Below are 26,834 nucleotides of genomic sequence, written 5' to 3'. Positions count from 1 at the left end.
GTCAAGAAATTTTGAAGTTATTTAATATGAAAAATGTAAATGTCTTCGTTTGTTTATGGCATTACAATTTACATTATCCGACGGATATTTTGACAAAATATATATTTTAAAAATACTTTTTTTATATTTATACAAATTTATATAAAAATTTTGAATTTTTTTAAAATATTATACATATATAAGAAAGAATTCTTGCATCCNTGTCAACTGTATAAAACTATCCTAAAACATACCAGTAGGCTCTGAATGGTTGGGTTAGGTTATGTTATGAATTTACTTGCAATGAGACTTGATAGGTGCAGCCAAACATATGTAGCATGCAGATGGCTAACAGACCAAAACCAGCCCTGAATATGTATAGTGTACTAATTGCATGTTATATTACACACATACACTGATATATATAATTTACTACAAACTAAAACTTTTCCTGGTGATAGGTAATGAAAGAAGCATAGAAATCACTATATATAATAATTAATTCTTATAACAATAAAGAAACAAGACATCCAATAAAAAGAAAATAGTAATTTTCATACTTTTTCTTCCACTATTATACATAGGGATTGTCCATAAATTACATAATGCTATTTTTATACTTTTCAACTACCATCCCACCCCCTATAAAGCTCCATAATGCCATCAGACATACCCAACCATCTAAATTATATGATGCATATCCTTGATTGATCCCTTTGTGATAAGGAATAAAAATGGCACAAGGTACCAAATGTTACATCATTTTATTAATTAATGTAATATACTTTGTTTAAACAATGCATAAACAATACAGTTTACTATACAATACTTCAAAAATGAAGATGAATCATTGTTACTTGCTGATTGAGACCTTTCCATTACATAATGTTTTTGTAAACACTCTAACCTCCTTATAACACATTGTGACAATTACCTGCATACTCACCTACCCATATCTGAGTTATATAATTCATGGACACTCCATATAGTATAAAGCAAAATTGTATAAATTATCAAATTCAAATAAAAATAATCAAATTTTTTGCAATTTTGTATATTAATTTAAGTTTAGAAATAAACTGAATAAGAAATTTTAAGTGTAATTTTTAAAGAAAAGATATTTTAATTCTTTATTAATTATTACTTATTCATATTTAAAATGCCAATGCCAACACCAATATCAATTTTACTTACACCAAACTGTAACTGCATTTTTGAAAAGTTGCTAATAGATACAGGAAAATAAATGACAGTATTTTTAGATGCAGAAATTGAATCAGATATATCTTCAGTTTGTGGAAATGTTTTTACTTCGTGCACTTTTTCAAAATTTTCAATTAGATATTCTAATTTTTCATCATTCACTAATTTGTGAGAATTCTAAAAATTAAAAGTTTATGTGAATTTATATAAAAGTTAGAAATATTTAAGAATAAAATATGATTTGAATTTTCACAAACCTCTACACATCTGAATATATTATTTGCAAGTGTGGATAATATATTTAAATATGTTATTTCATCTTGCATATTTAACCAAATCTTATATAAAAGAATAAATGATGGCTGAAAATAAATATTATTAATAAATCAAATCTGATAATTACTTACTACCAATAAATGAGCTAAGAGATACCAAACATTGTTGAATAGGCTCAGCAGTTGCAGTTATGATCTGATGAAGATGAAACATGGTATTTTCCAACTCTTCAGAAAATTCTTGAGTTTTTTTATTACTTATATCAGTTTCTTTCTATGTGCAAAAGATTATATTNGGAAAATTTAATATCGATTTTTTAAATTTGATCAATAAAATTTAATTATATTTAGCTTAATTATAATACGATTTAATTATATTAAAAGTAACACAGACAAGAAACAATTCTGTCGTTTAATATTCTATCAGAAGGGAAATAAATACGATTTATTTACTGATAATGTTTGTATTTAATAAAACATGAGTACTGTTTACACATAAGGCACATAGGAACTTATTTATACCTTCTGTAACTAAATAATACTCATTTAATAAGTAGAAAATGCGATTGAAAAGGCGTTAAGGGCGCATTATAGATTCTTTAGACGTGCGGAAGATAGATTTTTCCCTGTAGAAATTTTATCTTTAATAAGAAAAAAAAAAATACTACATTTGAATGATTTTTCTCTCAGAATTTCTCAACGGTTGTCTTAGCAACCGGAGACAAGACAGAGGATACGAGAAAATAAAAAGTTTCAGCCTCTTGACACGCAATGATTCCTCATTTTTCTTCTAAGATACTATGAAAAAAAAAATATTTTTTTCCACTCTCTTCTTCTCGGATTCATTTTTCACAATAAATTTCCATTAAAGAATTTAATTTAGCATTAAATTTCATTTTGTTACTATATAAAAATATATAAAATATTTTCGAAAAAATTTTATATAAAGGAAACAATCTATCCTCTTCTCTCTTTCTCACTCTCCCTATTTTAAATTAAAGAAGAGCATTCAACAAAGAATATAATTTAAATACTGGATATTTCCTGTTCTACTTATCAACCTGTCAAATTAACTATGAAGACAAGCATAATGAAATTTGTCGAGAGGAATTTTTTAAAGAAGAAAGAAAAATCCATTCCAAATTTGATTGAAAGATGCTAAAATAATGAGGAAAATTTTATTAAATTTAGGAATCTTTCGCGCTTCAAATTGCATATATTTAAATTTCTATCGATTGTTATTCACGTTTATAAGCATCTTAAACACGTTTTCTTCTTGTTTTTTTTAACTTATTAAGCGTTAAAAATCGATCTAAATTTCGCCATTATCGAGAAAATCGTGTAGAATTTTAAGGTTAAAAGTAAAGATAAGAAATTACAGTCATTATTCAATTTTAAGAACGTATAGCAATTCAATCGGATAATATTTTATCAGAAATGAAAGTATTTTTGTACTTTTTTATGCCCGTTCTTCTTCCTCTTCCCCCTTTTTTTATATATATGATTACTATTTGGTTCGTATCAAATTCAGTATTTTCTCGTAGAGGGGTGGTCAGACGTCGTTAAAGTTATGTCAATTGGCATCCTGCCATCCTCCCGTTCTCTATCGTCTTGACATTTGTCTGTATTGCGACTTATTATTGACCAGTCTTGTCATTTAATCCCGTTGCTTGGCAACCGACTCCTACAATCAACCATCTTTCATCTTGCTCTTCTTCTATCGGAGCGCTCTATATGTGACTATATAAACTAATTGTATTAGGTCTTTGGTAAACCGAGATATCTATTATAGATAACGCGAATGAATGCTGTGGTAGAATATAAATTAATTGTTTATTTTAAAAATAAAAACAATGATATTAGATAAAATATAAATTGGACTTTTTAAATATATATTTATTTTTTAAATGCTTTTAAAATTTTATTAAAATTATAAAATTAAAATTTTTAATAAGAAAAGTTTTTGTTGTATAAAAATTGTTTTAAAACAAATTTAGGAAGAAAATTGAGATTTAAATTATTTTTGTCTCACCAGATGGCAATGCTGTTAAATTTTAAGATATTTTTGAAAATACATTTTTAAAAATATTAAAAATTTGCATTAATTAATATTCACTTTCTATACGTAGATTTGCGGCATTTGAACACTTTTAAGTGTTTAAATGCATAAAAATAGTATTATTTAAGTTTCGAGAAATCTCGATGAGGTAAGACCGAATTTAGACTAGTTGAGGCTTTAAGATAAGAAAGGCTTTTATTAAATAATAGTAAATGTAAAAGCATGAGAGTCTAAACCAAAGAGTGCGGCCCTAAGCCATAGTGTGATGTCCTAAGCAGTAAAATGAGGCCTTAAGCAATAAAATGAGATCCTAATCCACAGAGGCCTTAAGCCATAGAGTGAGGCCCTAAGCTATAATTTGTTTATCTTATATCGAGCCCTGAAGAGATTGTCAAAATAAGAAATATTTTAAGAGTGTAAACAATTTTATTTTTAAGTTTCTGGCTGTAATATTTCTCCACTCACGAAATAAGAACATTTTTAACCACACATTAAAAAATGTTTTAGTGTAACCCAAATATTTGGCATCTCTTCTCAGTCAGCATCTTTTCTCCTCACAAATGAAAAAAAAAAGAGAGAGAAAATTTTGCGAATTATAAAAAAAATATTTTCCCATATTTACTATTATTATATTATATTTATTTTTATTTATAAACAAGAGAACGAATTCATTTGTTATGATAGAGCGGATGTAATTAATAGTGATGGAAAGTATAGAGATAGGAGCATTTTTAATGAGGTCGGATCCTTCTTACCACCTCGTTAATGGAGTCTAGCAACAATAACATCTGTTTGGCAGGTAAAGATGTTGTTACTATAGTAACAAGAAGAAGAATTGATACTGTAGAAAACCCCTCGAATCAATTGTCAAGGTAAAACTTACAAGACTAGAAACTATTCCAAGCATCTCGATTTGTAATTAATTTCATTTTAAAGGATTTAAAGTATTTAGAAACTGAGAAATAACATTTTTTTCCTTTTTTGTAATTCGAGATAGAAAATTGCAATTACAGTGCAAATTTTTGAATGGAATTATTATAGTAAATAAGATGATGAAGATAATGTTATCGGTGAAAAGAGACGAAAAATTTAGATTTAAATTTAATTTTTTTATCAATTTTATTTTAAAAGTAGCATTTTTCTTCTTTATATTTTTTCTAGATTTTAATTTATTTTATTAATACAAATTTCTCCAGTTTGCACCCTCTACCTTGACTTCGATTAAGAAAAAAATTGAATAAAAAATGTACCCATTTTGATACGAAATAATTAAATTTAATTCAATTAAATTTAAAACTAGAAATTTCGAATTATGTTATAATTTTTCTAATTGAAACTCCATTCTTGTTCGCTGCTTATTTACAATTTTAATTATGCTAATCATGCGATTATGTACTTAAGTAACTTAAGTTGTGCGCGATTTAATGAAATTATTCGAATTTCTTCAATTTATTATGGCATAAATTCACACTATAAAAGTAATTAAAGTGTAGAAAATAATAACCTAACTTAGGAAAACTAAATTAGAATAATGATCAAGTAGAGATAAGAAGGAGTAAGAAGAAACAAATTAGTAGTGAGTAAGTAGCTTGCAGTACCTCAAATTTTCAGGATTCTGGAGTTATAGTCAAAGGAATCGACAATAAAAAAGTATCGTAACTTGGTTCTAAAAGTGTAAATCGGGGTTATAAAATGGAAATGGTACCATACAATATCGGAATTCATTTAAAACTAGATCAAAAGGGATTCTAAGTTGGATTTATCAAACGTTTAAGCGAATGAAACACATAAATAAAAGAAAATTGCATTAGAAATTCTGCAGTCTCTTCTCATAAAATCATCCAGTTTGACCTAGATACAGTTGAACCTTCAATAGCGGCCACCTCCCAACGACGACCACCACTAAACAGAGGCTATTTTTAAAAACAGATTTTTTTTTCTAAATAAAAATTCATACAAAATAACTTCCGAATGACGGTCATTTTTTAATGTTCCTCAATGGCAGTTGTTTAGAGATTTGTCTGTATAAATATTTGAAATTTTATTAAAACTGGAAAATATAATTAAACAGATCGAAATTAAAAATCTAGAATAAAAAAAATTATATTATTTTTTACTTTTATGTGCAATTTGTGTCTGTAATTTTCACATAATATAAAAGAATCTTAGTATAAAATTACAAGAAATTAATTAAAATTTATAAATATTTTTCAAATTTCACAGATTTTAGATTAAATTTTTAATTAAAAATTAATCACTTATAACAGAATAATTTTAAAATTATTTTATTCGAAATTATTAAATAATTTCATATATCAAAATTAAAGAGCTGCTGCATGTGAAAAATTAATTAATTAGGGAAGAATTTAAACGGAATTTAATTATCTTACATTCATTAATGTAAGCGTTACTAAATTTTATATATATTGTCCCTGTGAGCACTAAATATTCGAAAACTTACACCTAAATAGGATACGTTTTCTATAGAAAGGCCTTTCGGGAGACATCCCCTTAGCAAATCTCCTCAAGAGTTGAGATGCTTTATTCCATCAATCCTACACAATTCTATCGTGGGTTCGGCAAGACCCACAATGGGATGGCGAGGTACGTGGCTCAGCATATACGCTATTGAACGCCCATGAAAAAATTCCTGGGCCTCGAAACATTAATCGACTCGTCCATCCGACCGTCAATATAGACTATATATTCTTTATTTAAGTGTACGGGTTTGGTTTTAATTGAGGAATTTTCCTTGGGGGATGCTTCCCGGGAGGACTTTCTATGGGAAACTGGCCCCTATTTAGGAGTTAGACACGTGAAGAAATCCGGAAAACTCCAATCTGATGAAGCTTGAACCCGCGACCCACGATGGGCGTATGGAAAAAAGACTTTACTGCTCGTAGGACAGTAAGAAGATTGGATTGAACTGATGGTTTAAGATAAGGCAACATTTCATTTTTGCGATATGTCGAGGGGGAGGTGATTTCCGTGAGGACTTTTATCGGAAACTGTTCCTTATTTAGGCGCGAAGAAAATTCGGAAATCTCTAAGCATCCAGTCACTTGCTGAGGTGCGAACCCGCGACTAACTACCAGTGTTGAGGGTTTTATCCATTCGGCCACTGATTGCCACTTAAGAGAAAGGAAAACTTTGTTCTAGGTACAATAGTCGATTGACCAATAATCCGTTTCACAACTGCAATAAAAAAATATTAGATCACATTTTCCATTAACAGATTAAAACCAATTTTATCCAAAGAAATTCTAAAAAAACAAAACATTTTCAAATATACAACAGAATAGAAAAGGGAGCGAAGAGAATAAAAGAAAATCGATGAAATTCCTTAAAAATTCCTGTTGTTTTCAGAATAGTTTTGGTGGTAATCAAATTTTAAAGTATAAAAATGAAATGTGAATCATTCTGGAAAAATGATATCATTTCCGTGACCTTTTAACATACTTGCCGGAGAAATGCAATTTGATAGACGTATTCAAATAAAGCAACAAGTTTGTTTAAATTCGTTTGTTTGTTTTCATATTTTGACTTGTTTAAAGATAGAGTTTAATATCCAGATCGAATCTACTCCAGTTGTTTTTTTCAACCTTCCATCAATGATTGCTTTAGGGCAAAAGATCTTCAAGAAAATTTGCATTTTGCGCTTTTATAAATAATATAAGAGGTTATTGTCATAAATTATAATTTTGATTTTAATTCCAAATAAATATTTATATCATATAATAATGTGTTCCTGCCCTCTTAAAGTAAGGGAAGTTTATAGCCTAATTTTCATTTCGAATAACTCTTTTTAGTGATTAGCTATACAATAATTGAGTATATCAGCATTAATCTTGACGAATGAATAACTATGAAACTACAGAGGCATCTTTCTTCTGGTCCAGAGGATTGGGGTTCGAATCCAGAGCAGATTCTCAAAAAATCAGTCTATCATTCCGATAAACAGAGCTCGAATCCAGGTTTTATAAAACCTGGATTTCGAGCTCTATCGGAATCCAGGTTTTATAAAACCTGGATTCAATTTTATAAAACCGATCAGTCGCTTTGAAGATTTGTGTTTTAATCTAGATCATAACCTCAAATTTTTACGAGTGTTCTGACCCAGATATGATCTGTACCTGGCCATCTAACAGCCTCCACTGAGGGCATAGCCACCGTCATTACGAGCATAAAAATGGACCTTTTTAGAATCCATAAGGCAGAATCAAAATCTGAAAAAATAAATTAAGGAAAAGGAACTAAGGGAGGCTTTTAGTTGCATCCTCTTAATCAAGAAACAAGTCAAAAACAAAAAGTTTTGGAGACGAGAAAACAAATATTTCAAATTGATAGCAAATAAAATTGTTTATTAACTTTATTGTTAAGTTTTAATCCAACATTTTTTAATTTGTAGAAATATGGATTGTAAGGTTTTTAATTTGTAGAAATATGGATTGTAAGGATAAGGCAACGCGACACACGAGCGAGCTGCCAAGAGGGGTCCTCCCGGGAGTGCTTTCTACAGGAAACTGTCCCCTATTTGGTTAGACACAAATAAAACCGGAAAACTGAGGTCAGCTCGTAGGTCAGGTGCGAACTCGAGACCAATCGCTTTCAATGGTCATATCTGCTGAGTCAATTTGCGAAACGTGAGCATTTATACGTAAACGCCTAAATAAAATTTTAATGCATTTGTAATTTACTTCATGAAAAAAAATTATATTCTCATACATATTCAGAAGATGAATTAAGATTGACCACTTTAAAGTAAAATGAGAAATTAAATTAATTGTTAGTCCAAATGAAAAATATGATAATCACTCGCATTTTTATAGTATATTTAATCGAAAACTTTTATTATTTATTTACATTTATAATCAAGCGAGGTAAATAATGGATTAAGATCCAAGTTGCTTCGTATTAACAGAAACTAAATTTATGGTTGATTTATTAATCTCTACTTAATGTAAAATCCTAAATAAAAGCAAAATAAAACAATTTTTTCTTAATTTTTTTTAGTCGACAGTTTACTTTTTATGAAGGTTCAGTGAAATTAAAGTGCTTTCATCTCTTAATTAAATGCTTTCCAAGCGGTCTTCTTCTATAATGTTATTCTTATGAAATCAAATGCAGTTCTATTTATGAAGCTGTTTTTATAAAGAGTTTTCTTCGTATAACAAATAAAATGTATTGTTGTTGTAAAATTACTATTTTACTATCCCTGTTGTTATGTATAACAGAGGAAAAGTATGACGATCGGTCAAAAATGATTCCTCAAGATTTTTAATGTTTGGATTTTTGTACTAAGATGAGGGTTTTCTTTTTATGTACGTATGGATGTTAGTGTATATGTGTGGGGGAGAGCACGAGTTTGCTCACCCACTTTGAAGCTTAATAATTCTTGTATCTTTTGTCAAATATCTGAAATTTTGCAGGGAGATTTGTGTATTAGGGGATTAATGCTACTAGATTTTGGTAGTTAAAGTTCAAGAGGGTGGGGAAATAGAAGAGGATCGTGTGTCGTATTTCGAGTGGGGTCGGACTTAATGACGATTTTACTCGTTATTAGCATTTACAATTTTTTTTTTTTTATTAAACTCATTCCCACCCTCAAAATTAAGCTTTTTGCAATTTTATAATAATTAAAAATATAAAACTTTTTTTGAATAAAATGTCATAAGAGATGGCTCCAAACATAATTTTTAAACTTTTGCCGGAAAAATTAAGCAACTCGTTACGGATTTTTTTTTTTACCATTGCATTTCGAACTTAATTACAGAGTAATATATAGCAGTTTATTTTTAATTATTCCTAAGTTTTTATTCGTGATTTNCTTTCGCACTCTCCCTATTTTAAATTAAAGAAGAGCATTCAACAAAGAATATAATTTAAATACTGGATATTTCCTGTTCTACTTATCAACCTGTCAAATTAACTATGAAGACAAGCATAATGAAATTTGTCGAGAGGAATTTTTTAAAGAAGAAAGAAAAATCCATTCCAAATTTGATTGAAAGATGCTAAAATAATGAGGAAAATTTTATTAAATTTAGGAATCTTTCGCGCTTCAAATTGCATATATTTAAATTTCTATCGATTGTTATTCACGTTTATAAGCATCTTAAACACGTTTTCTTCTTGTTTTTTTTTTAACTTATTAAGCGTTAAAAATCGATCTAAATTTCGCCATTATCGAGAAAATCGTGTAGAATTTTAAGGTTAAAAGTAAAGATAAGAAATTACAGTCATTATTCAATTTTAAGAACGTATAGCAATTCAATCGGATAATATTTTATCAGAAATGAAAGTATTTTTGTACTTTTTTATGCCCGTTCTTCTTCCTCTTCCCCCTTTTTTTATATATATGATTACTATTTGGTTCGTATCAAATTCAGTATTTTCTCGTAGAGGGGTGGTCAGACGTCGTTAAAGTTATGTCAATTGGCATCCTGCCATCCTCCCGTTCTCTATCGTCTTGACATTTGTCTGTATTGCGACTTATTATTGACCAGTCTTGTCATTTAATCCCGTTGCTTGGCAACCGACTCCTACAATCAACCATCTTTCATCTTGCTCTTCTTCTATCGGAGCGCTCTATATGTGACTATATAAACTAATTGTATTAGGTCTTTGGTAAACCGAGATATCTATTATAGATAACGCGAATGAATGCTGTGGTAGAATATAAATTAATTGTTTATTTTAAAAATAAAAACAATGATATTAGATAAAATATAAATTGGACTTTTTAAATATATATTTATTTTTTAAATGCTTTTAAAATTTTATTAAAATTATAAAATTAAAATTTTTAATAAGAAAAGTTTTTGTTGTATAAAAATTGTTTTAAAACAAATTTAGGAAGAAAATTGAGATTTAAATTATTTTTGTCTCACCAGATGGCAATGCTGTTAAATTTTAAGATATTTTTGAAAATACATTTTTAAAAATATTAAAAATTTGCATTAATTAATATTCACTTTCTATACGTAGATTTGCGGCATTTGAACACTTTTAAGTGTTTAAATGCATAAAAATAGTATTATTTAAGTTTCGAGAAATCTCGATGAGGTAAGACCGAATTTAGACTAGTTGAGGCTTTAAGATAAGAAAGGCTTTTATTAAATAATAGTAAATGTAAAAGCATGAGAGTCTAAACCAAAGAGTGCGGCCCTAAGCCATAGTGTGATGTCCTAAGCAGTAAAATGAGGCCTTAAGCAATAAAATGAGATCCTAATCCACAGAGGCCTTAAGCCATAGAGTGAGGCCCTAAGCTATAATTTGTTTATCTTATATCGAGCCCTGAAGAGATTGTCAAAATAAGAAATATTTTAAGAGTGTAAACAATTTTATTTTTAAGTTTCTGGCTGTAATATTTCTCCACTCACGAAATAAGAACATTTTTAACCACACATTAAAAAATGTTTTAGTGTAACCCAAATATTTGGCATCTCTTCTCAGTCAGCATCTTTTCTCCTCACAAATGAAAAAAAAAAGAGAGAGAAAATTTTGCGAATTATAAAAAAAATATTTTCCCATATTTACTATTATTATATTATATTTATTTTTATTTATAAACAAGAGAACGAATTCATTTGTTATGATAGAGCGGATGTAATTAATAGTGATGGAAAGTATAGAGATAGGAGCATTTTTAATGAGGTCGGATCCTTCTTACCACCTCGTTAATGGAGTCTAGCAACAATAACATCTGTTTGGCAGGTAAAGATGTTGTTACTATAGTAACAAGAAGAAGAATTGATACTGTAGAAAACCCCTCGAATCAATTGTCAAGGTAAAACTTACAAGACTAGAAACTATTCCAAGCATCTCGATTTGTAATTAATTTCATTTTAAAGGATTTAAAGTATTTAGAAACTGAGAAATAACATTTTTTTCCTTTTTTGTAATTCGAGATAGAAAATTGCAATTACAGTGCAAATTTTTGAATGGAATTATTATAGTAAATAAGATGATGAAGATAATGTTATCGGTGAAAAGAGACGAAAAATTTAGATTTAAATTTAATTTTTTTATCAATTTTATTTTAAAAGTAGCATTTTTCTTCTTTATATTTTTTCTAGATTTTAATTTATTTTATTAATACAAATTTCTCCAGTTTGCACCCTCTACCTTGACTTCGATTAAGAAAAAAATTGAATAAAAAATGTACCCATTTTGATACGAAATAATTAAATTTAATTCAATTAAATTTAAAACTAGAAATTTCGAATTATGTTATAATTTTTCTAATTGAAACTCCATTCTTGTTCGCTGCTTATTTACAATTTTAATTATGCTAATCATGCGATTATGTACTTAAGTAACTTAAGTTGTGCGCGATTTAATGAAATTATTCGAATTTCTTCAATTTATTATGGCATAAATTCACACTATAAAAGTAATTAAAGTGTAGAAAATAATAACCTAACTTAGGAAAACTAAATTAGAATAATGATCAAGTAGAGATAAGAAGGAGTAAGAAGAAACAAATTAGTAGTGAGTAAGTAGCTTGCAGTACCTCAAATTTTCAGGATTCTGGAGTTATAGTCAAAGGAATCGACAATAAAAAAGTATCGTAACTTGGTTCTAAAAGTGTAAATCGGGGTTATAAAATGGAAATGGTACCATACAATATCGGAATTCATTTAAAACTAGATCAAAAGGGATTCTAAGTTGGATTTATCAAACGTTTAAGCGAATGAAACACATAAATAAAAGAAAATTGCATTAGAAATTCTGCAGTCTCTTCTCATAAAATCATCCAGTTTGACCTAGATACAGTTGAACCTTCAATAGCGGCCACCTCCCAACACGACCACCACTAAACAGAGGCTATTTTTAAAAACAGATTTTTTTTCTAAATAAAAATTCATACAAAATAACTTCCGAATGACGGTCATTTTTTAATGTTCCTCAATGGCAGTTGTTTAGAGATTTGTCTGTATAAATATTTGAAATTTTATTAAAACTGGAAAATATAATTAAACAGATCGAAATTAAAAATCTAGAATAAAAAAAATTATATTATTTTTTACTTTTATGTGCAATTTGTGTCTGTAATTTTCACATAATATAAAAGAATCTTAGTATAAAATTACAAGAAATTAATTAAAATTTATAAATATTTTTCAAATTTCACAGATTTTAGATTAAATTTTTAATTAAAAATTAATCACTTATAACAGAATAATTTTAAAATTATTTTATTCGAAATTATTAAATAATTTCATATATCAAAATTAAAGAGCTGCTGCATGTGAAAAATTAATTAATTAGGGAAGAATTTAAATGGAATTTAATTATCTTACATTCATTAATGTAAGCGTTACTAAATTTTATATATATTGTCCCTGTGAGCACTAATATTCGAAAACTTACACCTAAATAGGATACGTTTTCTATAGAAAGGCCTTTCGGGAGACATCCCCTTAGCAAATCTCCTCAAGAGTTGAGATGCTTTATTCCATCAATCCTACACAATTCTATCGTGGGTTCGGCAAGACCCACAATGGGATGGCGAGGTACGTGGCTCAGCATATACGCTATTGAACGCCCATGAAAAAATTCCTGGGCCTCGAAACATTAATCGACTCGTCCATCCGACCGTCAATAGACTATATATTCTTTATTTAAGTGTACGGGTTTGGTTTTAATTGAGGAATTTTCCTTGGGGGATGCTTCCCGGGAGGACTTTCTATGGGAAACTGGCCCCTATTTAGGAGTTAGACACGTGAAGAAATCCGGAAAACTCCAATCTGATGAAGCTTGAACACGCGACGGGCGTATGGAAAAAAGACTTTACTGCTCGTAGGACAGTAAGAAGATTGGATTGAACTGATGGTTTAAGATAAGGCAACATTTCATTTTTGCGATATGTCGAGGGGGAGGTGATTTCCGTGAGGACTTTTATCGGAAACTGTTCCTTATTTAGGCGCGAAGAAAATTCGGAAATCTCTAAGCATCCAGTCACTTGCTGAGGTGCGAACCCGCGACTAACTACCAGTGTTGAGGGTTTTATCCATTCGGCCACTGATTGCCACTTAAGAGAAAGGAAAACTTTGTTCTAGGTACAATAGTCGATTGACCAATAATCCGTTTCACAACTGCAATAAAAAAATATTAGATCACATTTTCCATTAACAGATTAAAACCAATTTTATCCAAAGAAATTCTAAAAAAACAAAACATTTTCAAATATACAACAGAATAGAAAAAGGAGCGAAGAGAATAAAAGAAAATCGATGAAATTCCTTAAAAATTCCTGTTGTTTTCAGAATAGTTTTGGTGGTAATCAAATTTTAAAGTATAAAAATGAAATGTGAATCATTCTGGAAAAATGATATCATTTCCGTGACCTTTTAACATACTTGCCGGAGAAATGCAATTTGATAGACGTATTCAAATAAAGCAACAAGTTTGTTTAAATTCGTTTGTTTGTTTTCATATTTTGACTTGTTTAAAGATAGAGTTTAATATCCAGATCGAATCTACTCCAGTTGTTTTTTTCAACCTTCCATCAATGATTGCTTTAGGGCAAAAGATCTTCAAGAAAATTTGCATTTTGCGCTTTTATAAATAATATAAGAGGTTATTGTCATAAATTATAATTTTGATTTTAATTCCAAATAAATATTTATATCATATAATAATGTGTTCCTGCCCTCTTAAAGTAAGGGAAGTTTATAGCCTAATTTTCATTTCGAATAACTCTTTTTAGTGATTAGCTATACAATAATTGAGTATATCAGCATTAATCTTGACGAATGAATAACTATGAAACTACAGAGGCATCTTTCTTCTGGTCCAGAGGATTGGGGTTCGAATCCAGAGCAGATTCTCAAAAAATCAGTCTATCATTCCGATAAACAGAGCTCGAATCCAGGTTTTATAAAACCTGGATTTCGAGCTCTATCGGAATCCAGGTTTTATAAAACCTGGATTCAATTTTATAAAACCGATCAGTCGCTTTGAAGATTTGTGTTTTAATCTAGATCATAACCTCAAATTTTTACGAGTGTTCTGACCCAGATATGAGTCTGTACCTGGCCATCTAACAGCCTCCACTGAGGGCATAGCCACCGTCATTACGAGCATAAAAATGGACCTTTTTAGAATCCATAAGGCAGAATCAAAATCTGAAAAAATAAATTAAGGAAAAGGAACTAAGGGAGGCTTTTAGTTGCATCCTCTTAATCAAGAAACAAGTCAAAAACAAAAAGTTTTGGAGACGAGAAAACAAATATTTCAAATTGATAGCAAATAAAATTGTTTATTAACTTTATTGTTAAGTTTTAATCCAACATTTTTTAATTTGTAGAAATATGGATTGTAAGGTTTTTAATTTGTAGAAATATGGATTGTAAGGATAAGGCAACGCGACACACGAGCGAGCTGCCAAGAGGGGTCCTCCCGGGAGTGCTTTCTACAGGAAACTGTCCCCTATTTGGTTAGACACAAATAAAACCGGAAAACTGAGGTCAGCTCGTAGGTCAGGTGCGAACTCGAGACCAATCGCTTTCAATGGTCATATCTGCTGAGTCAATTTGCGAAACGTGAGCATTTATACGTAAACGCCTAAATAAAATTTTAATGCATTTGTAATTTACTTCATGAAAAAAAATTATATTCTCATACATATTCAGAAGATGAATTAAGATTGACCACTTTAAAGTAAAATGAGAAATTAAATTAATTGTTAGTCCAAATGAAAAATATGATAATCACTCGCATTTTTATAGTATATTTAATCGAAAACTTTTATTATTTATTTACATTTATAATCAAGCGAGGTAAATAATGGATTAAGATCCAAGTTGCTTCGTATTAACAGAAACTAAATTTATGGTTGATTTATTAATCTCTACTTAATGTAAAATCCTAAATAAAAGCAAAATAAAACAATTTTTTCTTAATTTTTTTTAGTCGACAGTTTACTTTTTATGAAGGTTCAGTGAAATTAAAGTGCTTTCATCTCTTAATTAAATGCTTTCCAAGCGGTCTTCTTCTATAATGTTATTCTTATGAAATCAAATGCAGTTCTATTTATGAAGCTGTTTTTATAAAGAGTTTTCTTCGTATAACAAATAAAATGTATTGTTGTTGTAAAATTACTATTTTACTATCCCTGTTGTTATGTATAACAGAGGAAAAGTATGACGATCGGTCAAAAATGATTCCTCAAGATTTTTAATGTTTGGATTTTTGTACTAAGATGAGGGTTTTCTTTTTATGTACGTATGGATGTTAGTGTATATGTGTGGGGGAGAGCACGAGTTTGCTCACCCACTTTGAAGCTTAATAATTCTTGTATCTTTTGTCAAATATCTGAAATTTTGCAGGGAGATTTGTGTATTAGGGGATTAATGCTACTAGATTTTGGTAGTTAAAGTTCAAGAGGGTGGGGAAATAGAAGAGGATCGTGTGTCGTATTTCGAGTGGGGTCGGACTTAATGACGATTTTACTCGTTATTAGCATTTACAATTTTTTTTTTTTTATTAAACTCATTCCCACCCTCAAAATTAAGCTTTTTGCAATTTTATAATAATTAAAAATATAAAACTTTTTTTGAATAAAATGTCATAAGAGATGGCTCCAAACATAATTTTTAAACTTTTGCCGGAAAAATTAAGCAACTCGTTACGGATTTTTTTTTTTACCATTGCATTTCGAACTTAATTACAGAGTAATATATAGCAGTTTATTTTTAATTATTCCTAAGTTTTTATTCGTGATTTTAATTTAATGTACATACAGTTCTATAATTAAATGCTTTCGATCGGCCTTACGATTCGAGTCATTTTAACCTGTTCTATCCTTGAATTATTTTAACTGCATTTTATTCTAATAAAGTTAACCTATTAGATGTTCTTTCTCATCAATTATTATCATTTACTCACCTTTCAATTTTACTTGTACTTATGCATTTTTAATCTTTAGCATTCTTGTGCTTCTATAATACAAATTAACATACATCAACAATTCATTAAATCGCTAATGTAACTTTCCAATAATGGCTTGATTCTCGTCCATCCGACCGTCAATATAGACTATATATTCTTTATTTAAGTGTACGGGTTTGGTTTTAATTGAGGAATTTTCCTTGGGGGATGCTTCCCGGGAGGACTTTCTATGGGAAACTGGCCCCTATTTAGGAGTTAGACACGTGAAGAAATCCGGAAAACTCCAATCTGATGAAGCTTGAACCCGCGACCCACGATGGGCGTATGGAAAAAAGACTTTACTGCTCGTAGGACAGTAAGAANACACTATTCACAATAGACATTAAATCTTGCGGTTTACTGTATCATAGTCTACATTTCGTGAATTATATAGGATAATTATGGTTATTTTAAATAAAATTAAAGACGTTTTAAAAGTTTCCCATTAAAATAAAAAATAGACTGATGTAACTGACATAAGATTGAAAGTTACGATCATCGCAATTGTGAAATTATGATTAATGTTGATTGCATGATGTTTATTATTATGTTACTACATTAATAATACAGTACACAGCTGAACACTATTTTTTTTTTATTAATTAAATCAAAGTTTTCTAACTAATGGATTGTGATTCACATAGCGGAATAACGTCACGGTTTTTTAGTTTACTAAATGGAATTTACCAAGTAAAAACCACTTCTAAACACAAAAGTGGATCAATATTATCAAATTATCTTCCATATATCTCTAGCTGTACGATGCAAAAACAAATTACGCTTTTTTTTTAGTACTATTGAATTAAATTTATGCGCTTTTAGGGTCTCAGAGAGGCATAAATATATGTTTATCGACATTCAAACTGCGGTACTAATTAGATTATACTAGACCTTATATGATGTCTATATAATGACCTAATATGGGTTTTAAATTGTGTAAATTTATACAGTATAAAAGGATCTTGCAAGGGGGCTATGCTTGTCTAGGGCTATTATAGGGCCGAATTTACACATAAGCTAAACAAACTGCAGCTTATTGCCTCATGCTATGAGTCTATAGTTTTGGTCTCTATATTTTTACATATATTGTTATTTGGTGGAGGGAAGGACGTGTAAAACATTATAACTTAGTGTAGGGTGACCATACATCCCGGTTTGTCCAGAAAAATCCCGGATTTCTCTGTTTTTAATCCTCGAAAGTAGAATAAAATTATAAATAGTACTATTTATAGATCTTCGAATGCAACATAACCAATTTGTAGGTTAATATGTAAATAATTTTTAAAAACATAGTCTGAATTTAGTCAGTTTTAAAGCCTTTTTTCACCCAGTCTTCAAAATTGTCTCTGTTTTGTATGGTAAACAATGTTTACTCCAGCTTAGGGCCATAACAAGTCTAAGTCTACTGGTCACACACCAGTAGATAAAAACACTGAACATTGTCAGTTAGTCGCGAGTTTGTCTCACCAATAGGCTGACTGCGTGAAGTTTTATGTTTTCTTCCTGTATCTAATACTTAAATAAGGGGTCATTGTCCTATAGAAACTTCGCGAGTATGCTATAGAAATGTCACGTGGACAGCTAAATAGGGGCGAGTTGTCTACAGAAACTTACCCCTATTTAGAAACTTTTTCTATAACACTTAAATAGGAAAGATTCCTATTTAGGGTTTATAGGGAGCAGTTATCTATAGAAAGTCCTTCGGGTAGCATCCACTTTGGAAGATGGCCAAGTGTTGCGTTGCTTTATCTTATCAATCTAAAATGTAGGATCTCACAATGTAAAACATTAAAATTTTATTTTTAAATTAAAAAACAGAAGGGATTCTTTATGTAGGAGATAAAGAAAATTTTACAACATATTTTTTATATATATACAGTTATTTTTTTTTTGCTCCAATTCACTTCAGAGCTTATCAATTCAGTTCAATTAACGTTTAATCCAAAAAATGACAAACAGAGTATTAGACGTGGAAGAAAACAAGCATTGATGGATGACGTAGACCCCTACAACTGTATACGAACTAAATGATTTATGTGACAACAGATACAACAGTTCAGTTCAAGACAGATTAAAATTGACATCTGTTCTACTTCTGCCATTTTGACTTTTATCCCTCTCATGGGAATTGAACAAGTTCAAATCCTATAAGAGATCTCTCATTACCATGTAAAGTGATTTTAAAACGTTATATAAGTCTTCATATTAGCATAATTATTAACTGTAAATTCTCCTCACTCATTGTTACTAAAGGCAACTAGTGTTATCTATACTTAATTAAATTTGTATCGTGCAGAATCAGCAAGTTTTGTATACTTAAATCATATTCTAGGCTCTTGTTTTATGTTAAAATATAAGATAGTCTTCTATAATAATTAATCTATATTTTATGCATATTAATTAAGAATTATAGTGGAACCTCCGATTAAGGCCACCTGTTAAGAGCGGCCATTTTCAGAAACCATTGTTTTTATCAAACAAAAATGCATACAGAATAAACTCCAAACAACGGCCACCTATAAATAATGGTGATGTTTTTATGACTTTTTTGAAAAAAAACTGCATAGAAAATAACCTCCGAACAGTGATCATTTTTAAAATTTTTCCATTAGTGGATGTTGTTTAGATTTTCGAGTGTATTTATAAATTTAAATAGATTCATTAAGCGAATTAAATTAATCTAGATAATAAGAATTTAGCGAAAAAGTAGAAATTTAAAGTTTATTGTTATTAAGGACAGGATAAATAAATAAAAAAACAAAGATGATTTACTAAAGATTTGCAATTCAATGCTGTTAAGTAACACTTCTTCACTTCAGAATTTCAATCAAAATAACATGAATAATTCAGTTGTAGATTATAACTTCTTAATAAACTGTAAAAAATCGAATTTCTGAAAGTTATTTAATTAAAAATATTTAAAATATTAGAATAAAAAATCTCTATTTTTTATATTAGAATAGGGAAAAATGTGTGGGTAGCCCCAAGTGGTTTTCATCTCGATGTAATTTTCTGCAAGACAGACAGACGGCTTCAACTCTGGAAAATGCAATCAGTTAAGATTTTCCAACGAGTTCAATCTATCAGAATTGAATTTTTTATTTAGTTTTTTGATCAATTCGACAAGAAATAACAAATGGAATATTCTATTTTTATCAATAAAATGAAAGGAGATGTAATGTTTTATCATCCAAATCATCTTTACAAATGAACAATTTTGGATGAATTATGTAAAGAATTTATAATTATTATAATATGCAAAGTGAATAATTATATAATTTTGTAAGTGAAGATAATATTTTAACGATTTTATAAGAGTTTTAGAATATATTTATGAGGTTAAGCAAAGAAAAAGATCTGCCTTTATGGGAGGTCTTTCTATGAGAAACTGGCCCTTACTGGGCTGCAATCTGAAAACATTGTAGACCTATAAATTCCCACTGTCGTCCGTCTGTCTGTCCTTCCTTAATCTCGAGAAAGTGGTTAGATAGCTGAAAGACAAGACCAGATTTAGAAACCTTAAAGGCAAAAAGTCCCGATTAACTATATATGAATGTCCGATTTGAACCGGAAGTAGTGTTATTTAAATTCAAAAATTTATTCCCGAAAGGTGTTAAACAGATGACCAGCACGACTCTATTGCAAACAGGAGAAGTATGATGTAAAGGGGCAAGCCACTACTAATTTGAGATGGAGAGCATATATTTTTAATTAAATAGATTAAAAATTGCAGCCCGGCATTGTGACGATGTCACAATAAAATAATTGCTCGTTTATTAATTAGCTACGTGGAGAAAACTGTAAACTTCACAAGCTAGTCCGTTAGTCAAGGTGCTAACCCGCGACCAACTACTAACGTTCGGTGGCTTTATCCACTTAGTCACCGGCGAACTAAAGTTCTAGAAATTCTCTTTCAAGAATTATTCTGGTACGGATCGTTGTTTCATATTATAATTTCGTACATCATATAATAAAATTATATTAAGAATTTATAAGCAAAAAAGGAAAATTTTCAGATTTATTTCCTTTTAAGTTTTTTTTTTCCGATCAAAATTAAAAAAAATTTATTATTTAATTGAAATTATTTAATAAAGTGCACAATTCATTAACGATTTTTGAAGTTATCAGATGAAATATTGCTGCATAAAGTAATTTAGATTGACAAATAATAATCTTGAAAAAATATGTCAATGAGATATAATTAATGCTACGTAATAATTTTTTATTAGAAGTTTACTCTATTCGTTGGCTTATTTACGAAGTACTATCTTATAATCAATAGAGGCTAGTCCGTAGAAGCAGAGGGAGATTTATAAGAAAATTAAACAAGCCACAGGCTAGGCCTCGCGTTACAAAACTACTATACATAGAGCCTCACGCTTTTAAACTTAGTTATCATTTTATGAAGAGAAAAGGCTTGTTTAGTATAACAAGAATAATATATTTGGTTCTACATAGAAGTGATATGAACATTATATTTATACAGTAAACTTCTAATAGTGACAACCTCTAAACAACGGCCATTTTTTCAGGCATTTTTTAAAAACAAAAATAAACTTCAAAGTTCTATTGACAATTTTATAGACGAATTGAAAGATTGGAAAAAATTAGCCTATATTGTAAATATACATTTTTTATTTATGTTAAGATACAAGACCAACTGGATAAAACCACTGAACAGTGGTACTTGGTTGTGGGTTCGCGCCTCACTAACCGGTTGGCCAAGTGGAGTTCTCGGGATTTTCTTCACATTTATAACACCTAAATAGGGGCCAGTAGTAGGGGCCATAGTAGTAGGGTCTTTCCGGGAGGCAGTCCATCGACAGTCCATATGTCGCGTTGCCATAAACAAATAAACCACCCCAAACCATATAATAACAATAAAAGAGAACCTCTAATCTAACAGTCAATAAGAAACTGGTCCCTATTTATGTGTTAATTAAAAACATACGAAAAAAACCCGAAAAACTACGTCAGCCCACAACCAATCAATATGTTGTTTCGACTCTAACAATAGAAAATTTATTCAGGACATCTCTAGTTTTACTTCTGTTTTGAAGCCTTACAGTGTGCCTCTTGAAAGCTTAAACTTCGACGCCCCTAAGAGTATTATATTATTTTTTTATGTTTTACAGTGAGAAAAATAAATATATAGAGTAAACACGTGAAATATTTTCACGTGTTTACCATGTAGGCTATATTTTCTACCTGCTCTCTATCCGTCAACATACTTTGTCAAGTTGATATAATAGTAATTTATGTTCAAAGCAGCCGGGCATTAACTATGACTAATAATTATATGGTTTGTTAGTCACGAAAATATTAAAGAATAAAAGTTAAGATCTGTTATTTCAACATAATGCATAAAAAGTGAATTTTTAATGAGTTCTTACTCGTCTTAGATGATCATTTATGGCTGTGCGTGATGTGATAGAGATTTAATTAGATATATATTAGCATATGGCATCATACGAATCTCATTACGAGTTCATTCTGTCACAGTCACGAATCTATATTTTTATATTAAGACAATTCTTTCTTCAATTTACAATTGTGAGTTTAAAAAAAAATGAATAGAGTGAATCAGTCTTATCATCACCTTGACTTTATCTGATGTTTTGACGACACCCAGATATATTATTATCTTAATAACAACTTCACCAAATAATCTGTTCTTTATCAAGTTTCCAAAATAAGTCTGCATGTGACAAGATGAAAAAAATATCAACATTCTATGTTATGAAGCTATACATCAATGTTCCTTCTAATTTCTCACATATGAGTAACCAGAAATGGATAATTTAGCCATGAAAATTGATCTCATGACGAAAAGTTATAGTCTCTTTCATTGTTACAAAGGTTTAATTTGATTTGATGAGCAATTTGCAAGAAGAGATGCCCTCGAGAGGATTTTCCATACTAGGAAACTAGCACCTATTTAGGTATTAGACACGAGAATAAAACCCGGATAACTCCACTTGGCCATCCAGTTAATTAGGCGCGAACCCGCGACCAACTATCAGTGTTCAGTGATTTTATTGATGGGCTATTATAAAGAGACAAGCATTATCATGGCCGTATTTAGGCATTTATTGTTGGGGAGACTAAAAGCTTGACTTTTACCTATATCTGATATCGATAAACAAGAAGCTGGTCCCCCCATTCCTCATGCACCTCTATACTTCTGTATTTCCGTTAATTTCAAAAAAATATATTATTATGTTTTTGGTGGCATGATTACCGACTATTCAGCGGAATTTTCCGATATTGGTGGGCGAGATGATCCTATTATTGAGAATCTCTAGTAGGTTTTATTCTAGGCATTTGATGAGACCTTGTAGATTTAGCACTTATTTTCGATATACAATTAAAGATTTCAAGCTCACAACTTAAATTTTATACCGCGAATATTTTATAATTTATACTGGTCCTATACTGTATAGAAAAAATTAAACTGTAATCTATAAATGTAGAAGAGACTAAAAGTTAATGTTTTTTTATGACTAACCTGCTCTTTGTAGATATATTATACAGAATATACCGGCAAGGGATACAAATACTCGTTATCAACTCGGTAATCAGTATACTGTGATGCAACGGCACAGCAGTAATAAACAATGGAAGTTAACAGATGGTTTCAGGCAACGCCCGACTTACGAACATAATTCATTTTCAAAATTATCTGTAGCCAATCTGGAAACTTTGCATTTAAAGTTATTTCTTCAAAAAATCGATATTACGAGGAATTAACAAACATTTTGATTGGATTTTAAATTGTTACGTGAAGTCGATGAAGAAAATCTCATGTAAACAGGACGTAATTAGATTTGTTGTCACTCTAAGCTAATAACATATAACAGACTGTTTCCTTAAACATATAAAAATGTGAGGCCTTTAATTATAGACTCGTAACGCGAGGCCCTAAACTGCAGCTTGTTTAGTTTACGTGCAATGTAAAGGAACTTCTCTAAAACGGTTTCTCAAGGCACGAAGGCTTCACAATAGTGCGTGGTTAATGCAGGGATATCAATAGGACGGGTCAGCAACCAATCTCAAGGCATTAAATCTACAACGCTCGAGGAATTAGGAGAAACATTGAATAGACAGCGAAGGAAGATGAACTACTTGCAGCAACGGACAGTCTGATGTGTAAGAAGAGAAAGGAAGAAAAGAGTTATATTTTAATGATATTTAATGAAGAAGAATATTTGGTAATATTTACAGAATAAATATTTTGTTATGAATCGGTAAAGATATGCAACTGCTTTTGCTGTTTAATAATCAAATAACAACCAAGTTATAAATCCTAACGTATTAATCATATATCTCATGAAGAAGAAAATAACAGGTAATAGGATATGTGTTTTTGTTAAGAATTAAATCTATACCACAATATTATTATTGATATTTTCCTGTATTTTTCTATTAACAACATAATAAAATTGTTTATTAGTTAATTATAGAAGTTAACAATCGATATGTTTATAAATCTATTAAATGAACTGAAAAAATATTAAATATACCGGCATTATCAAGAGAAATGGTTTCCAAACTTATTATGCCAAAATATAAAATTAATAAATTTTTTATTTTATGTATTGAATTTTCATAGAAAAACATATTTTTGATCAAAATAAATAAATTGTTTATATATTTTTAGTCATTAAATAGTTTTTATAATTATGAAAAACAATCAATAATTATCACTGTTTTGGAAAGAAAAATTAAATAAATGTATAAAATTCTATAAACAAACAAATAAATTCTAAAATGTCATAATGTATGCAATAAATGAAGCACAGAGCCCATTTTCAAAATGGGCAAGCTTTAACTAGTATATATTTGATATTTAAAAAAATATTTTGTAATTCTTAAATTTCACCCCCCAAAAATACCTATCAGTTACCAAAATAATTGATTGAAATTTTTTTCCAGTAAAATATGTTATTAAAATTTATTAAATATTTTTACTCTTAATAAACTACATAATTTATATGATTAGTAATATAGTAAAGCTAACGATTTATTAATTTTCTACTATTTCAAAAGATTTACCAAACTACAATTATTTAATTTAAACGTTGACTAATAAATTTCGTTATTAAACCAATATGTACATTGAAGAAAAAAAAAGAAAGAAAGAAATAATAATAGATAAAAAAATTCCTACTTCCCACAGTACAGAAAGTAGACTAGAGAAACAATTTAAAATATTAAAAACAGATGTATTGTATTTTTCATAGTGAATTTAATATGGTAAAGTTAAATGACTTTCACCTCTGTGTTAAAACAAAAACAAAAAACCCAACTGATGAAGGGGTCTAGATTAACGTGTCTAGATTATAATAATAAGTATAAAAACTTTGTCACGAAAAGGATATTTAAAAAAAAATTACTTTTACAGACCCTTTCAATTTTTATTTAGAAGTAGTTTTTGTCTCTTTTATAATACATAATTTATTCAAAAATGTAAATATTTGTTTTATTTGGGTCTATACTTAATAAAAAGAATGAAACACTATTCTAGAGTGCAAGTTATTCAAATAATATATTTATAAATAAATATGCAGCCAAGTCAAATTTATGTAGCCCAAAAAGTAGCCAATGCGCTAAATAATATTTTTTATGTCAAACTAAAAGAAAGTAGCCAAATCTGGTAACACTGACCTGATAGATAGGCGACCGCGGTCGGCCCGGCTCCCATTCATGCAATGCTTGTCATTACATGTATTTTATGTACAGTACTTATCTACACTTCTATTATACTCAGGACGTAATAAATAAATTTGATAGTCATTTCTACTATTTATTTTTAACTTTCATAGTAATGAAAATGTGTCACAATTATTTTACTTTTTATTTAATCTTTTGCGGATCCATGCACCCCCAAATTAATTTTAATTTGCCATGGTTCTCATCACCGGTTCCAAGGACTCCAGAGGTCCGTAGGAAGCACTTTGAGAAACATTGATCAAGAAGAACTACTACATAATTTCCCAAAAATTAACTTTAGTAAAAAAAATTAGAATTAAACTCTTTTTTAAAAATTAACTTTGGTTTGGTTGATGGAATAAGGCGATACACGGGTATTTGGCAAGGAAATGACTCCTAGTAGGACTTTTTATAAGAAATTACCTCTTTAGACATTTGAAGAAAACCCGGGGCGAGGTACGAACCAGCGACCAAGAACTAATATTCTATGATTTTATCCATTTCGGGCTTTATCAAATTTCATTTAAATATAATAGTGACACAAATTTTGTGTTTTTAAGTACTTTTTTTACTTTAAATTAATGTTAATCCCTACCAAACTTAATTCCTGGCTAGCCATTGTTTATTAAATGAATATAAGTTCGGGACGGATTTGCATATAAGCTAAATAAAGTGCAATTTTGGGCTTCACGTTGTGAGTCTATAACAGGGGTGGGCAAGCAAGAGTTCAGTGGGAGCTGAAATGTAGGTTTTGCAAAATGCATGGGAGCCGCAGTTCTGTACTTTTTTATTCTGTACCGCAGTTCTGTACCGCGATTTTATTATATAATATAAATATAATATAAAACAAATATTGAATTTTTTAATAAGCATATTTTCACAAAATTGTGGAAATAAAATTGTAAAAATAATAATAAAAAGCAGAAATTAACACTTTCAGCAAGAGCCGCATTTGCCCATGTCTGGTCTATAACAATACCTCAGTTTATATGTAACATTATTTGATGGAAAGGAAGAGCCTTTTATATGTTTTACCTTAAGCCAACAGCCTGATATAAGTATTATTCCTTCTAATTTAAAAAATAAAGTTTTAAATTATATAAAAGTATCTAAATTTTTAACTTTTTATTTTCTTTCATATGTTTACATGTTATTTCTTTATCAAATACAAAATTTTGAATTTCTTCCAGATGAATCTCTGACTTATCTTAAAAGTAATATCTTTCCAATATAGAATTTATGCAGTATATGTTATGAAATATATATATATTTAAAGTAAAATACAGTACTTTTAATTATCATTTTTATTATAAACTTTACAAAACTAATCTTCAAATAATTGTTTATATTGCCTCAAGGTGGAAGTAATCTCTTTATTTTTACTCTAGACGTCATTTGTTCTTCCACTTGGTTTCTTATTTAGCGCTTATTTAACGTTAGGATTAAATTATTTTTTTCTGTTTATTTACTAAGCTTCAGTTATGAATATGAATTATTATTTTTTCTATTCTTTTTTAATAATTGTTTCTAGTTATTTCATAGTTTAAGCTTGAAACACGTGTCATAGAATATTCCGTGTTATTGAAGTGATAAAACTAATTAAGATTATTTACTAAAAGTAGAAAAACAGTAAACTAAAAAACATTTAAAAATGTGAAATGAGTTAATGT

The 26,834-nt window shown here is 29.3% G+C and overlaps 1 protein-coding gene across 1 annotated transcript in view; it reads right to left on the bottom strand.

Moving 5' to 3' along the window:
* Window positions 1-241: 241 nt before the first annotated feature.
* LOC111626774 overlaps window positions 242-26,834 on the bottom strand; it is a 37,550-nt gene continuing 10,957 nt past the window's right edge. The window contains exons 2-4 of the mRNA XM_023370272.1: window positions 1,615-1,731; window positions 1,440-1,544; window positions 242-1,359 (exon numbers count right to left, since the gene is read on the bottom strand). Coding sequence (XP_023226040.1) covers window positions 1,120-1,359; window positions 1,440-1,544; window positions 1,615-1,731 — 462 coding nt within the window. The 3' untranslated portion in view covers window positions 242-1,119. The remainder of the gene's footprint in view (window positions 1,360-1,439; window positions 1,545-1,614; window positions 1,732-26,834) is intronic.

Source organism: Centruroides sculpturatus, unplaced genomic scaffold (genome assembly GCF_000671375.1).
Source record: "Centruroides sculpturatus isolate CEXI.00-Female unplaced genomic scaffold, Cexi_2.0 scaffold542, whole genome shotgun sequence".
In the NCBI taxonomy this organism is placed as follows: Eukaryota; Metazoa; Arthropoda; class Arachnida; order Scorpiones; family Buthidae; genus Centruroides; species Centruroides sculpturatus.
This window is presented reverse-complemented; position numbering and strand designations above follow the sequence as displayed.